At 35.3% G+C, this 15,190-nt stretch overlaps 1 protein-coding gene across 1 annotated transcript in view; it reads left to right on the forward strand.

Annotated features, from left to right (window-relative positions):
* NAA16 (N-alpha-acetyltransferase 16, NatA auxiliary subunit) overlaps nt 1-14,321 on the forward strand; it is a 74,008-nt gene extending 59,687 nt beyond the window's left edge. Inside the window, exons 10-20 of the mRNA XM_082498603.1 lie at nt 1,276-1,348; nt 1,578-1,747; nt 2,099-2,251; nt 4,168-4,296; nt 4,888-5,101; nt 7,204-7,397; nt 8,080-8,188; nt 8,709-8,807; nt 9,394-9,537; nt 12,095-12,192; nt 12,468-14,321. Coding sequence (XP_082354729.1) covers nt 1,276-1,348; nt 1,578-1,747; nt 2,099-2,251; nt 4,168-4,296; nt 4,888-5,101; nt 7,204-7,397; nt 8,080-8,188; nt 8,709-8,807; nt 9,394-9,537; nt 12,095-12,192; nt 12,468-12,668 — 1,584 coding nt within the window. The 3' untranslated portion in view covers nt 12,669-14,321. The remainder of the gene's footprint in view (nt 1-1,275; nt 1,349-1,577; nt 1,748-2,098; nt 2,252-4,167; nt 4,297-4,887; nt 5,102-7,203; nt 7,398-8,079; nt 8,189-8,708; nt 8,808-9,393; nt 9,538-12,094; nt 12,193-12,467) is intronic.
* Nucleotides 14,322-15,190: the final 869 nt, after the last annotated feature.

A 15,190-nucleotide genomic window follows, 5' to 3' on the forward strand; every position in this document is an offset into this window, starting at 1 on the left:
GATTTATTACACTTTTAAGACATTTACACTGGCTGTGTATGACTTGGGCATGTTACCTTCTCTGCTCTCTTTGAAACAAAATGTTTGACGTTTCTTGCCTATTGTGTTGAATTAGATTAAATAAAGTAGTATCCTTCAAAATTGTATACTTTAATCTTCTAGAACAAGATTTTTTTCTTCCTTTCCCAAAGTGTATCTTAAAGTGGATGCTTGCTTTGTCAAATCCTTCTTTTTTACATTTTGCTGTCTCTCCATGGTATTTTTTTACTTTTGCAAGTGACTTTTTTTAATGTAGGATCATCTTACTTTTAACCATTGAAGTTTTAGGTTTTTACCACCTGTAGGTTTCACCTAATTGGTGAATGTAGCCATTATCCTGCTATGCTTACACTCAGATCTTACTTTAAGTTAAGTCTCTGTGTTTTGGGTATATATACATAGATCATACTTCTTTCTTTAGTATTTTTCTTGTTTCTTTAAGAGGCTGGTTACTTGCTGGATATGGCAGGCACGTTTAGAATGCAGCTACAAAACAGGTTGAGCATTTCATAAAATGCTTAGAAATTTAACATGGCACTTTTATGCTGTGGACCTGGTATTGGAATAGTTTGTTGTACTAACATTTGTATGTGTTGTAAATGTCAAACTTGTGAGTTCAGAACTGCCTGTGTTAATTTTGAGTCTTCAGCCTTGGAATGAACAACAGTATTGTTGACAGGGTCTGATTTCAGAAAGTATTAGCCTTAAATCAATCAATACATACATTTTTATGTAAAAAGATGCAGCCCATATTCTAGGCAACAATACCTTTTTAACAAAACAAAAAAATCTTTAATACTACATATCAGCCTGCCAGAAAACCACAGAAGTCTCTTCTGTATCTTCATTGTTATGGGAAGTTCATGCAGAGTCTTTTCCAAAGCACCTTTCTTCACTTGGCTTAGTTTGGAAGCTTAAAAACTAATAGCATAAATAAATAAAAATTCCTCAAACCAGGACAACAACTTAAGTATATTAAACAAATGTACTTGGTTACTTTCTGCTGTAAGCTGCCAAAGATTACACCTGTTTCCTGCTGTATCACCAGTTAAAACGGGTGATCAAAGATAACTTGTGAAAGGTGAAGTAAACTAAATGAGGATATATCCAATTTTTTTCCAAACTAAGTAATTACTATAGCATAGGTTCTCTGATTTTGCCTAAGTATTTTTCAGTGTGTTAATTCATGTAAACATGATAGTAAAGCATAAATTAAGTTAATTTTTTTACACGCAGGTTTCTACAATTCAAGAACTCGTTACTGGTTATGAAGCCTCTTTGAAAACTTGTGACCTTTTTAGTACATGTGGTAAGTTTTTATGGTCTTATTAATTACACTATAATTACTAATACTGTTTATGGCAGTTCTCAAGAACTGTTAAAGCGCTGATACTTCTTGCAAGAAAATAGTTGTGATACCTTCTAGTAAATGAATGCATTACAAGAAATATTAGCTGATTTTTCCACGCTTTGTTTTTTGTGTTTGTTTTTCAAATGCAGTCTTCAGCCTTACTGTAACTTTTTCCATTTTGTTGCAGAAAATGGAGAGAAAGAGCCCCCAACAACACTGCTTTGGGTTCGGTATTTCCTGGCACAGCACTTTGACAAACTTGGCCAGTGTTCTTTGGCCTTGGATTACATTAATGCTGCAATTGCAAGCACTCCAACACTAATAGAACTATTCTATTTAAAAGCAAAAATTTACAAGGTAAGAAGTTAATTTGGATGTGTAGAGTACCTAACTTAACAAAAACGCAACCCATCTAACTGGTGTGAATGTGTGGATAGTATTTCAGTTAGCAATGGTTATGGGCATTGTTTTTCATGCGGGTTTCTTTTTGGGCACTGTTCTGTCAGGAAGAAAACGAAAACCCTTCCGTTTAGGTTTTGCAAAGCAACTTGCATCAAATTGTCATTCTGAGGAAAAACTGAGGGGAAGGGGGGAGCAAACAAAGCCTTTTGTTATTTCTGAGGGAGAAGTACCAGTAACTGTAGATTTCAGAAGTTGGTCAATAGCACGCTTATACTGAAAGCAAACTACTTAATTTCTCCCTAACAGCATGTAGGTAACCTCAAGGAAGCTGCCAAATGGATGGATGAAGCCCAGTCTTTGGATACTGCAGACAGATTTATCAATTCTAAATGTGCTAAATACATGCTGCGAGCAAATATGGTGAAGGATGCAGAGGAGATGTGCTCTAAATTCACAAGGGTAGGTATATGGCTTCAATGAAGCTCTAGAGGCTTTGTTTCCCTCTAGCAGTTTATTTTTCACCCATGTAACTTGACCAAAATTAGAAATATCTTTTATTAGTGCCCGTTTTCAGGATAATGCTCTTACTTAGTGGTAAGTAACTATATAGAAGCGTAGAACAGTTTGAATTGGAAGGGACCTTTTAAAGATCATCTAGTCCAACCCCCCTGCCATGGGCAGGGACACCTTCCACTAGACCAGGTTACTCAAAGCCCCATCCAACTTGGCCTTAAACTCTTCCAGTGGTGTGGGGCATCCGCAACGTCTTTGGGCAGGCTGTCACGGTGCCTCACCATTCTTATGGTAAAGAATTTCTTTGTTATGTTCCAATCGAAACCTAGCCTCTTCAATTTAAAACTGTTACCCCTTTTCCTGTCAGTACAGGCCCTGGTGAAAAGTCTGTTTCTTATAAGCCCCCTTTACATATTGAAAGGCCACAATAAGCATCTCCCTGGAGTCTTTGCTTCTCCAGGCTGAACAAGCCCAACTCTCTCAGTCTTTCTTCATAGAAGTGTTGTGTTCATGGCCCTCCTTGGGACTTGCTGTAGCAGGCCTATGTCCCTCTTGTGCTGGGGGCCCCAGAGCTGGATGCAGTACTCCAGCTATGTAGACCCAGTAAATACTGCAAAAAATGGTTGTTCAAAGGTGTTGTCCAGAAGTATTTTTTTTATTGCCATACTTCTATGTACCTCTCTAGAAATGTATCTGGTGGATACCTTGTTTGCCAAACCTGCTGTTTCCCAGTAATACCATCTGAGCTAACTGCACAGGAATGTGCACTGTATTCGTTATGATTTAGCATTAACATAAATTAATTTTGACTTGAACATTTAATTCCTTTTAAGCTAGTACTACAGACAAAAACTTTGCTAAAGCAAATCCTATCCGTAAAAGATGGGGTAGCACTTTAAATTATGGTTTTTTGACATGGAGCAAAATTTAGATTCATAAAGGCCAGATTTCCGTATTATTTTTGTAACTAAATATGAAGACAGCTGCTTGATGTGATTTGCTGGAGCACATAAATGAATTAGGCTCCTTAATTCTTCTTAATTTTAGGTATGAAAACACTTGAATGTGAATCTGAGCTGTCTAGATATTTCTAGGAAGGACTAAAAATTTGATTACTAAAACTCATTATGTACATGTGTCGGAAGCGTTAGAGCAAGAAATACAGAACTCTAGCATAGATATTGGGATAAGATAGGATAAATCTGATCTGAAATTGTGTTGTGAGTTGAACTGGGTTTTCTTGCTAGTATAAAACTGCTCTGAAAATTTGGTGGCTAGCATTTGCGATATTTGGAATGTGCTTCCAGTTTGTTTATTCTTAATCTAGAGCACTGAAACTATAGAGAATAAATCCTAGGATTCTTTCTTATAAAAGTATGAGGTACAAATCTAACTTCATTTATTTAGACTAACAACAAGTTCTGAGAAACTTACAATTATTCATGCTATGTGATAAAGCAGTAAATATATTGGTGGATTTTTAGACTAGTAGATGCCACTTATCTGACAGGTGAAAAAAGAACAAAAATTATTTACTTAAAAATTCTTAAAAATAAAGTTGTTTTCTGCCTCCAAATTGTAAAAGTAAGGCTGTGTATACAGCATGAGTTAATCTTAAATCTGAGACTCTTATCTTGTTCAGATAACTTTTTTTATCACTTAATTCTATTCCTTTCTATCTTGGGGAGCATAGGGTATCACAAGTATTATTCTCAGTCTCTGGGTGATTATATCCATTTTCTATTGTATTCCAAGTAGTTAAAGGATTGATTGTCTCCTACTAATGGACTGAAACTAGCCATAGTTGAAAGAAGCAGCTGGTAAATTATAATAGCAAAAAGGGATAATGACACTTGTTTCAGGAAGGAACTTCTGCTATGGAAAACCTAAACGAGATGCAGTGTATGTGGTTCCAGACTGAATGTGCTGCCGCTTATCAAAGGCTAGGGAAGTATGGCGATGCCTTGAAAAAATGCCACGAAGTAGAAAGGGTAAGTAGGTGCAAACACCATCAATTTCTTTCCCAGTTTTTCTCACATGCTAATGAAGATATTTGCTGATGTAATCATCATGAATTTCTTTGCATATAAAGTTTCTTGTATAATGGTTTTCAAAAACAGGTTAATTCTTGGTGATTTATTGTAATAGATAAGATGTCATCCTCTAGCTATTATGTGAAAAATTATGTGAAAATTTTAAGTGAAAAGGATTCAATATAAAATATTATGTCTCCTAACTCTACAACCATTTGTACCTTAACTTTATGCTGTCTTTTGACAATTATTTTTTTTAATCGGGTAATCACATTTCACTTGGCTTTTAAAGAATGCTGAAGTCTCTCAACAATCACATTATAGTTTTTGTTAACAAAGTGAGATTTTTCTGAGTGGTGTGTTTTTGTTTTTTTTTTTTTTTTTTTCCTACTGAGAGGTTCCCTTGGACAGTCAATATTACAAGGCTATTTCTAAGCCTGTTAAATATTGTCTGTAAGTACCGGTTGTGACTTTATGCACTTGCTTAATCTATTTTTTTAATTAGATGGAGGTGAATAAGAGTTGTGTGTGTGTTCTTTTTTCTTGAAGCATTTTTTTGAGATAACGGATGATCAATTTGACTTCCACACATACTGTATGAGAAAGATGACTCTCCGTGCCTATGTAGACCTTTTGAGATTAGAAGATGTGCTCAGGAAACATGCCTTCTACTTCAAGGCTGCTCGATCAGCGATTGAAATCTACTTGAAGCTCCACGATAATCCTCTTACCAATGAAAGCAAAGAACAAGAAGTGAATTCAGGTATCTAGACCATAATGGAGGCTCATATGTGTATGACACATGTAAAAGCTTATTAAGCTAAGTAAGTTATATGCTGTAGAATAAATGAGTTGTAACATACACAATTTTTTCCTCTCTTCTGTGGTGATTTGATAACTGAAGAGATCATGGATAACAAGCTGGAGCTTTCTTCATCTTTATTCTTCTGTCGTCATATTGTAAAACTAGTACATGAATGAACCTAGCTGTAGTTGGAGTACTTGGGGAGGAGTAGCATTTCAGAACATTAAGAGGAGAAATCAAATTCAGTTCAGCCATTTATCCATTTGAACAGAAGATAAGTCTTTAACAGATAAATTAAGAAACAGTGGATAGATTTTTGTGGGAAAGCCATCTGAATTGTAAGAATTTAATTTTGATCTATTGTATTTAATTTATTCCATAGTAATATAAGTTAATGCAGCATTACATCTTATCATTTTTTCACACAGCTTCAGGACCAAAGAATGCATGGATAAGTGTATATTAGCAAAATTAATAAATTTAGGAGATGATTTAAAACTATTGTTAAATGGAAAGCAGATTTTCTTGGGAAACCAGTGGGGTGTGGTTCAGAAAACTGAGGATTCAATGACAAATGATTTATGAGTTTTTTTCCCTTTAAGATAAATAGTTGCTTCTCCTTTTGTGGAATCACAGCTACTGTCAGCACTGCAGTGGCTGTTGCCTAAACAGGTGAAATTGATGTCTAGTGCTCCTCCCCCATGTCAAATATTTTTCCCTTTGCAAAAGTTAAACATGCCACTCGATATTGCCAATACAATCTTACCATTCATTCAGAGCTGGATAATAATTTTTTCTATATCAGCCTATATATAATGAAGCACATGTAAAAAGAGACACACTTCACAGCACAGTTCAACTTGCATGTTTTTTCTCTCCAATTCTGGTTTGTTTCTGTATATAATGTAAGATTGGCATGTGACAGAGGATCTTGATAGCAATATGTCTTAGAAGCGAAGGTGGGGAAGAGCCTAAGAAATTGTGTTAGTTCATTTGCCTGTGGTGCATTGGGATTCAGTAGGCTTATCCACAGGGGAAGACAGCACTGTGTGAATGGGGTAAAAAGAATGCTTACTTCTCCTTTCTTCCATATCTCAGAATGGTGGCTGGCCCCAGTAGAGAGGTCATGGTGCCATAAAAAAATGCGTTAGTCCCTCAGTAGCCCATTCTTCTGTTTCTTGCCACATTATTAGCACAAATTCTGTTCTCAGTGAAACACCACAGTAACCAGAGTAGAAACTACAGTATTATTCTGGCTAAACTGGTCAGGTGAGTGTGATAGCAGGGAAGGGGGGAAAAAAAAAAAGGGTGAATGGAAAGGCTGAAGGCTCCTCACTTCTATTTGAACCTGTAGGAAACCATGTTTTGTGTGTTATGCTTCTCATGCAACTGTTAAACCTTCTTGGTTTATCTAAATGCTAGTCCAGTCTAAAAAAGCTGAATACAGCACCCAGCCTGAAGGTTCATATAATGGTCCTGCTAATACAAGAATATTTTACCTCTCCTCACCCCGAACAATATCAGTTTTTGCTTGCGTTCATTTAGCTATCCCATGGCATTTGCAGAAAATCAATGCAATTATCACAGCTGTATATTGTTCAAACACTAATGAAAGACAACAAGCTTCTTTTAAGACGGAGTGTAAATCTGTCTGGACATTTCTAGTTAGCATGTGAAGGAAGCTGAACTACAGTCAATATGGGAGCTTAGTGCTACCCTTGAAAACCATTGTCTGTTTTCTGAAGTAAAACCTGTCATAGATGCAACAACTTCCTGTAGTTAACCTTTCAAATAGTTGAGGTGTCTGTAACAACTATGTAAGAGAAAATAAGCAAGATCAAGTGTTGTGTTATGCTGTAAATAGTAATCCAACAGTAACATTGGACTATAGTGATGATAGTCTGGCAAATGCCGATATGTATGAAAATTGCTGTAAAAGTATGCCATTTTGATAAGGGGGCAGAGCTTAGTGGCATGTCTGAGTGCTGTTTGAGAGAAACAGAACTTTTAATTTCTGTTAACAGAGTATTTAATTATCTGTTTGTTACCTTAATCTGTAGAAAATCTCTCAGCCAAAGAATTGAAGAAAATGCTTAGCAAGCAAAGAAGAGCACAGAAGAAAGCAAAACTTGAAGAGGAAAGAAAACATGCAGAAAGAGAGCGACAACAGAAGAATCAAAAGAAAAAGCGAGATGAAGAGGAGGAGGAAACCAGTGGGCCCAGGGAAGAGCTAGTTCCTGAAAAACTGGAAAGGGTTAGCATGGTATTTCATGTTAAATTCATGTGATTTATCATAAAAAGCCTATAATCTCTTATAACTATCAGGTTCTTCTAAAAGAATCCAGTTTTTTTTTTATAAAATTATTTTTGCATGCAAAGGTACCTTTTTGTAGTTTATTTACACTAAAGAAAAGTACTATTTTTCCTCTAATAAGTCAAAGTTCTGTATTAATAATATTGTTACTTTCTTTAAATTTAGGGGTTTTTTGAGCAGTAGGCCATCCTTCATGAAAATAGATATTGAACAAAAAGTTGGTTCTTGCCTGAAGAACTCTGGTGAATAGAACGAACAGAAATGTGATTGCAGTTCACAAAATTTCAAGACATGAGCCAGTATTTCTCTAAGCTCAAAGAACTGTCTCCTTTATCACAGTAACTTAGAAGTTTAAGCTTGCTGTCTAAGGTGGTCATATTTCGTTTCCTAAATGCTTAATTATAACACTGAGTACATCACATAAGCAGTGCCAGAGTTAGCCATGATGTTGTATTTGTCAATGTGAAATCATGAGTAAACACTTCTTAATTCGGAAAGCTATCTACAGTTCACCTTTGGCCTCTGATTGTTTAAATGATCTGAGTAACAGAAACTGTCCTTGGTGGGTTTTATTTGACATTTATGTTAAGTTTTAAATTTCACTGTGTTTTTATTAAAACAGGTAGAAAATCCATTAGAAGAAGCCATTAAGTTCCTTATACCACTTAAGAATCTTATCGGAGATGACATAGAAACACATTTATTAGCATTTGAAATATACTTTAGAAAAGGTAAAGTACTGTATAATTTCATTTTTGTTCTACAAAATTTTAACACTTCACTGCAGCCTGTTATCTGAGCATAGCCTAAAATGGTCTGGAATAGATATTTACTTGACTGAAGCTGGGGTTTGCATCATATCCAGTAATAATAGGGGAAATAGCGTTTTCATTTAGCCACTTTTAAAACAAACAAAAAAGCCTACGAGCAAAGTAAGCTCTAGTATAAACTAATAGATGCTACAGAAAGACATTTGCAGTGTGATCTTTAATTATGTAGGGGAAAACAAAGCCAAATAGATAGTAACATAATCTATGCAGTGTTCCCAGAATTTGAGCTGCAGGATTTCGATGTTATTAAGCAATTTGGATGGGAAAAATTGAATCACCTTCCTAATTCTGTTGCCTTTCTAATTCTGTGTAGGCATTGATGTTTCTAATGTTCGTACTAGATTTACTAAAGAAAGTAGTTGATATAAAAAGTTCTGTATTCTTAATCTTGGTATGTTTTTGTTTTTTCTCCTTCCCACAGGAAAGTTTCTGTTAATGTTACAGTCTGTCAAAAGAGCTTTTGCTATCAACAGTAATAACCCATGGCTACATGAATGCTTGATTAAATTCTCTAAAGCTGGTATGTAGGAAGTACATGTGTATGTAAAAAGATACAGGAGGTTATATTGTACAAGGCCATAACTACATATTTTTGTAACGCATAAATACTCTCGAACCACAAACGGATACAAAGAAAAATAAAAATAAATGTTTTGTTTTCCATGCTAATACCCAAGAAAATGCAGGTTGTGCTATGTGGGGTACTGTTTATGTATTATATTGTGCTCCCTTCCTCCATTAATTCAGCAGGTGGACCAAATAACTAATTTTGGCTAGATTTCATAGAGGAGTAGGTGTTCCAGAAATCTTTGACGTTCTTAAGTTTTAAGTAAGTGGCAGATATGGGAGAGAGATTGACTAAAGCAAAGTATCCATTGTGAACTTGCAGCAGAAAATTTACATGACAGAGCACCCTTTATGAATGTTTAATCTATAATGCATCAGTAATTCTGGTGTTCACCTGTTTTGAACTGAAATTTGTGTTTCATGCCCAAATTTTAAAAAAGGGAATTTTAGCAGTGATGCTTTTGGTTTCATACTGTTTTCTATGGTTGCTTAAATGATTCTTTTTGCTTCTCTCACTCTTGCCTTCCCCCCCCTTCTAGTATCTGACCATAGTAACCTCCCAGAAATCGTGAGCAAGGTCCTAACTCAAGAAATGCAGAAAATTTTTGTTAATAAAAACTTGGAAAGTTTTAATGAAGAATTTCTCAAACACAATGCTACCTCCATTCAGCACCAACTGTCAGGTTTGTTTAACTTTTTAATGTTTCTGAAAAGCAAATTATTTAAGTGATTTAAATCCAGAATCTTTATCTGCAGTCCATAATTCATACATAAATTCCAATGAGCCAGAAATTCACATGTTTACATTGGTATTTTTCTGCCTGCTTTTACCATGGTAAAAAAACAAACAAACAAAAAAAAAACCACAACAACTTGTTCACTTTTTCATTAGATGCATAAGGAACCTGCTTCTTATTTCCAAAAAGTGTGATCAAACCACCACAGATATTCAAGTACGGAAGCACTGTCATCCCTCCTGTTGCAGCTTCTAGTTTTGAAATGATTAGAAAATATAAAATGAAAAATATTATATGTTAGAAGCAGTGCTTTTCCCTGTTTTCTCATCAGCTGGAATGTCTCTGTTCCTACTCATAGCTTTGTCATGTAGCAACAGCATCAATAAAAATATCATGGCAAACTTGTTATGCTACTTTTGCTTTTCTGCTTCATGGTTACCAATGAAGATGTTGAAATATGACGCTTGTAGCTCTTCTACACAAATAGTATGAGTAGCTGTTGGAGGTAAGTCAAAGGAAGTTGGAATTGAAATTTGTCATGTCTACTGATTACAGAAAGCTTTGGAGTAAAAATTGATGTCACCTGAGAAGCTAGTAGAGGAGAAAACAAAGCATCTCTCCAGCTGTTAGGAAGCAAAAAATAAGTGTAGATTTACCAGGGACTTAAAGTACTTTGAACAGTACTAATCTCACCTAGTTGTAAAAGTTACCCAGGGTTTGTCCAGAATATCTGGAGAAAGTTAGCTTCAGAGCATTGTTCATCTCCCTTAAAGGAAGGTTAGGGAACTTTCCCCAAACTTAGAGGCTGTTAAAAGATCCCTGTTTCAGGCAGCATCTTGAGAGAAATACTTGCACCCCTTTTCCTGTGAGCAGACTCAAGATTTGGGAAGTCAAGTACAGATATCCCAGCAGGCAATTGCTCCTGATTCTTACATATGTGTTCTTCCACTCTTGCCCTTGTTGAGCATCTAACTGGATGTTTTCCAGGTTCTGCTTTCTGGTACTCTGTTATTATGGAAAATAGTAGAGTCACTTTGTCATAGTAATTGTATAGGCTAAGACTTGTCTACATCTTTAGTGCCTTTGAGAAGAACCCAAGCTAGATCACTGGCAGTAGTGGCACCCATGTTAAGAGATATCAGGGACCCCTTTGAAGAAGGTGAGTCTCTTCACATTCAGTGGAGGCAAGGGGCTTAAATGTGTAAAACCTCCATAGGGTGAATCAGTGGACCTTAGCGTCCATTGATTGCTGTGATCCAACAGTGTATCAATTTACAGGCAGTGGGAACAAATGTGGGTTTAGGATTTTAAAGTGAAATCGGGAGTGAACTAACCATAGACATGTCCTTGGTAGCTTTAGGTCTTCACCTATGTGTCAGTCTTCTGTTTATGCTGAAACAGGTTTGAAGCGATTGCCTTAACTGCTGTACAATTTATAACTTCTTAAACTGTCATATTTAATCCAAGTTTGAAAATTTAAAGGTCTGAAAGACCTAAACCGTAAGTCAGAGTACAAATGAGTGCTTTCTTAGCTTAAAATGATTACTAGTAAAAAAAAAAAAAAAATTAAAAGCAGAATTTTAAGCCCTTTTCAGTTTCTCTACTATAGCCTCCCTGACTTTAAAGAAATGTAACTAGGTTAAGTTTAGTAAGTTTGACAATGATGACTCAAACACAAATATATTCAGTCTAGCAATTCATTTTCTGAAACCTGGATACAACAAGCAGTAAGAATGAGGAAACTTCCTTTAATTAGGAAAAGAAATTTAATAATTTGGGAAATGAGTTGAGCAAGAGGAGGCAGTACACTCAGAATGTGGGGTTTTAACTTTTTCAGTAAAATTATTTCTTAAGCTTTTTGTTCTTTATAGTAGATTATGCAGTGAGGTGTGTCTGGATTTAGTATTTGGGGAAAAAAGTACATGAAATGCCTACATGTTCATTAAGATGAGATTTTTAAATTAAGGCAGGTATGCTATGAGGAGCAGTACCGTATTTGGCAGAGATGCCCAGACCAGTTTTGATAAACTGTTTGTGGTCTGAGAAACTGGAGAACTTCTTCTGGACCGTGTTCTACAATTGTTTTGTAACTGTATTGTTCACTTATCTCAAGTACTTTTCAAAAGAATTCAGAGTATCTCTGAGAAAAATGTCCATTTGTAGGATGGATTTAATTTAGCCTGCTGATTTGAAGAGCTTAGTCATCAGTATACTCTTTATGTGTGTTTCTTGACTGACAGATCTTCAGTGAAGTGAGGCATTTCAGTTTTGCAGAAGCAGATCTCCTCTGTTACTCAATCCTTATGCTTCTAATAAATTTCAAAATAGCTTTAGTTTTGTTAGTTTTAAGTTTTAAATAAGGGAGGAAAACATGGTTTATTAAAACTTGTAAGAAGTTCTAATTCACATTGATTTATAAGGGGTTGGATTCTGTGTGCCTGTGTATGCAGTATAGCATTTAGGAACACTATTATCTAAATGTTGTGTTCTTTCTTGTGATAAGGTGCAAAGATGATGTATTTCCTGGACAAATCAAGACAAGAAAAAGCAATTGCTGTTGCTACTAGATTGGATAAGAACATGAGAGACAAAAATGTGAAGGTAAAAGATACAATATTTAAAGCCAAAAAATGTGTGGGATGTTAAACAACATATGCTTAGCTGCAGGATAATGTACATGCTTCATTTATCATGATAAATTAATATTATTTGAAAGGACAAGGTTTCAGATTTTTTTTTTTCTCCTTCAATAACTAGAAGATATCCCAATACCAACAGAGAAGTTGTTTGCTCAGATTAATATTGTTTAACAGTACGTCTTTTTAGTAATAAAACAATTGTAAATCACTTATTAACTGTTACTTTTGTTTCTTTAGACATTAACAAAGGTTTTTGAGGCGCTGCTTGATGGCAGTTTCGGAAGCTGCCACACTCAATGCGAAGAATATCAAGCAGCATGTCATAAACTGTTTCCTTTTACGTCTGCCTTTATGCCTGCCACAAACGAGGACGATAGCAGCATTGCGTCTGTGAATCATACAGCCATTAACCATGATTTGCTGTCTAATGAAATTTGAAGTAGTGTGTGTGAGCCTGTGTGTGTGTGTGTGTTATACCTACGTGCACATACATATACAAAACTGACTCATTACATGCTGGCTGGATACGGATCAGGGTTACTTTTCCAGGTTGTATTTTAATATCTTTAACAGGTATAAAACAAAATATTTGGATAGTTAAATGAAATGGAGTATGCTATTAGCTATTTTTTTTTCTCCCAACAAAACCTGCCAATATTTATGTAAACATTATCCTTAATCAGCATTTTTCATGTTTATACTTGTACAGTTTTAAGTCTTTTAATAATCCATCAGCCCTCCCTCACAAAAATTATGGATGTTAAAGACCGCTTTCACGTAAGTGTCGTTACATATACAGATAAATGTGATCATATCTTGTTAATAAATTATTATTTGAGCTTTTTTAGCAGATTAAGACTGAAGTGCTGCTTAAATTGTCCTCTTTGTCTTTTACTGTTCTTTAGGGTTTTTTTTCTGGGTTTGTTTGAGGTTTTTTTTGTGTTGGTTTTTTTTTTTTTTTTTTTTTTTAAATCGTTGGTCAGTTTGGTTTCTTTTGAAGCACAGTGACAATGAAAGCATTAGGGTTTGCATGTTTTTGTCAGGTGTGTGTCTTATATGGAACCAGTGTTGATGGATATGAAGATTAGGTTTGTGTAAAAACAAAAAACAAACAAACAAACAAAACCACAACAACCAAACCAAACAAACAAAAAAACCCAAACCAACAAAAAACCACACCCACCACTAAGGCTTTTTGAAAACTATTCTGTCTACCTTGTGTTCCATAGCTATTGTCTCCTTCATGGTCAGCTTAACATTTTTGAGTATCCTGAAGCAATTCCGTGTGAAAACATAATGAATTTGATACTGATGTTTGTCCTTTGTTCCATCTTCCTCTTCTTTCTTCTGGTTTCTCCCCATCTGCTTACTTGTTGACACTTAAGTTGAAAAAGCTGCTCCAATTTTGAGCAAATGCATAAGGTACAGTAATGAGGAATACAGTTCTTCTCTACATCAAAAAAATTTACTGGTAAATTTACTGTATTACCTCCATTAAAAGTCTTAGTTGTCCACTTATGGCCAATACTCTGATACTTCTCATAACTAACTACTATTGCTTTAGGTGCTACAAAGCAAATAGTATGTAAGGAGTATGTTTTACATTTTAAAAACTACTAAAGGGAGCACAAAGAGGCTGACTGCAAATCACAATGAACTTTTTTCTTACTTTGTGTTCTGGTGCATTAGCTATTAAAAATACAACACATCAAAATGGAAATCTGAATCTAATATACCTATTTAAAGCATAGTATTGCTGGACAAAATGGCTACACGACAGCTTTACATTCTATAAGAACTGCTATCAAAACATAACTATACTGTGGCTTGTACAGAAAATCTGTTTTCTGGAAACGGTAATGGAATCATTCAATCTTGGTTTGTTTTTATTTCACTGCAATGTAAATAATTTCAGTAATATTAACTAGCCCCTCAAAGGAAAGTATAAGTTCATGACGAGGGGATTTTATTAAGACAAATAAACTGTTCTAATTAAAACTCTCCTTTGTGTGTCATCTGTTTAGATTCAAAACTGTTGAATGGAAAACTCACTGTAAAATATTGCCAACATATGTTATGCTGTAATAAATTATTTTGTACACACTTGCCTTTGGTTTGGAATTTTTGAGTATTTGTGGACATCAAACTTCAGCTAATCACATTTATTATTTTTTTTCGGTTCAGTTGCAACATTCACTGGTTTAATGTGAACTCTGTAAGGAAAATCACAAATTTAGCACATTGAGATATGTACCACTTTATATATAGTAACATACTACCCTGAAAAATATGGTGAGATGGTTTTGTCTTGAATATTCACCGTGCCGCTTGCTGTGGAACAACTTGCTCAGAGACATCTCAAACAGGGAGAGGTAGTTAACCATAATGGGATTCTTTTGGCTCAGCAGTGCCCTGAAAGCACTGATCAGCCCACATTAGGTGAAGACATTAAGTGGTATGGTGGTCTTCTGCCTGTTTGCTAGAGATTTAATTCAGGCCTTCAAAAGAAGGCTGTGGTGCTATGGATGGAATGGTCAGGCTTCTGTCAGTCCTCTGCTATCTGTCTAACTCAACACTTTAGATCAGACTTGAGCAAACATACCTGGGCTATCATTGTAGCAGTTTATTTCTTGAGAAAGTAGATGAATAGTTTTGATTACTAGACTAAGAATTGTAGGAAGCCTTGAGAATTCTGAAAACGCAGAAATTGATTCTTCTGCCGCCCAGCGTGTGGTTTGATTTTTCTCTTAAAACTGCTGGAGGCATAAACTGCTGAGTTTTCTTCAGGGCTGTCAATGCAGGTGTGAACTGCTTGCGATAATCGATGTTTGGCAGCCCTGTCGAATTGCAGAGAGTGAATAGGGTAGAATGGGAGGGATAACAAAAATAATGGAGAACAGATGTCAGGAAAGGTGTTTTGCTTTTTTCCTTTTTTTTTTTTTTTTTTTTTTTTTTTAACT

Source organism: Vanellus vanellus (genome assembly GCF_965231255.1).
Source record: "Vanellus vanellus genome assembly, chromosome: 1".
In the NCBI taxonomy this organism is placed as follows: Eukaryota; Metazoa; Chordata; class Aves; order Charadriiformes; family Charadriidae; genus Vanellus; species Vanellus vanellus.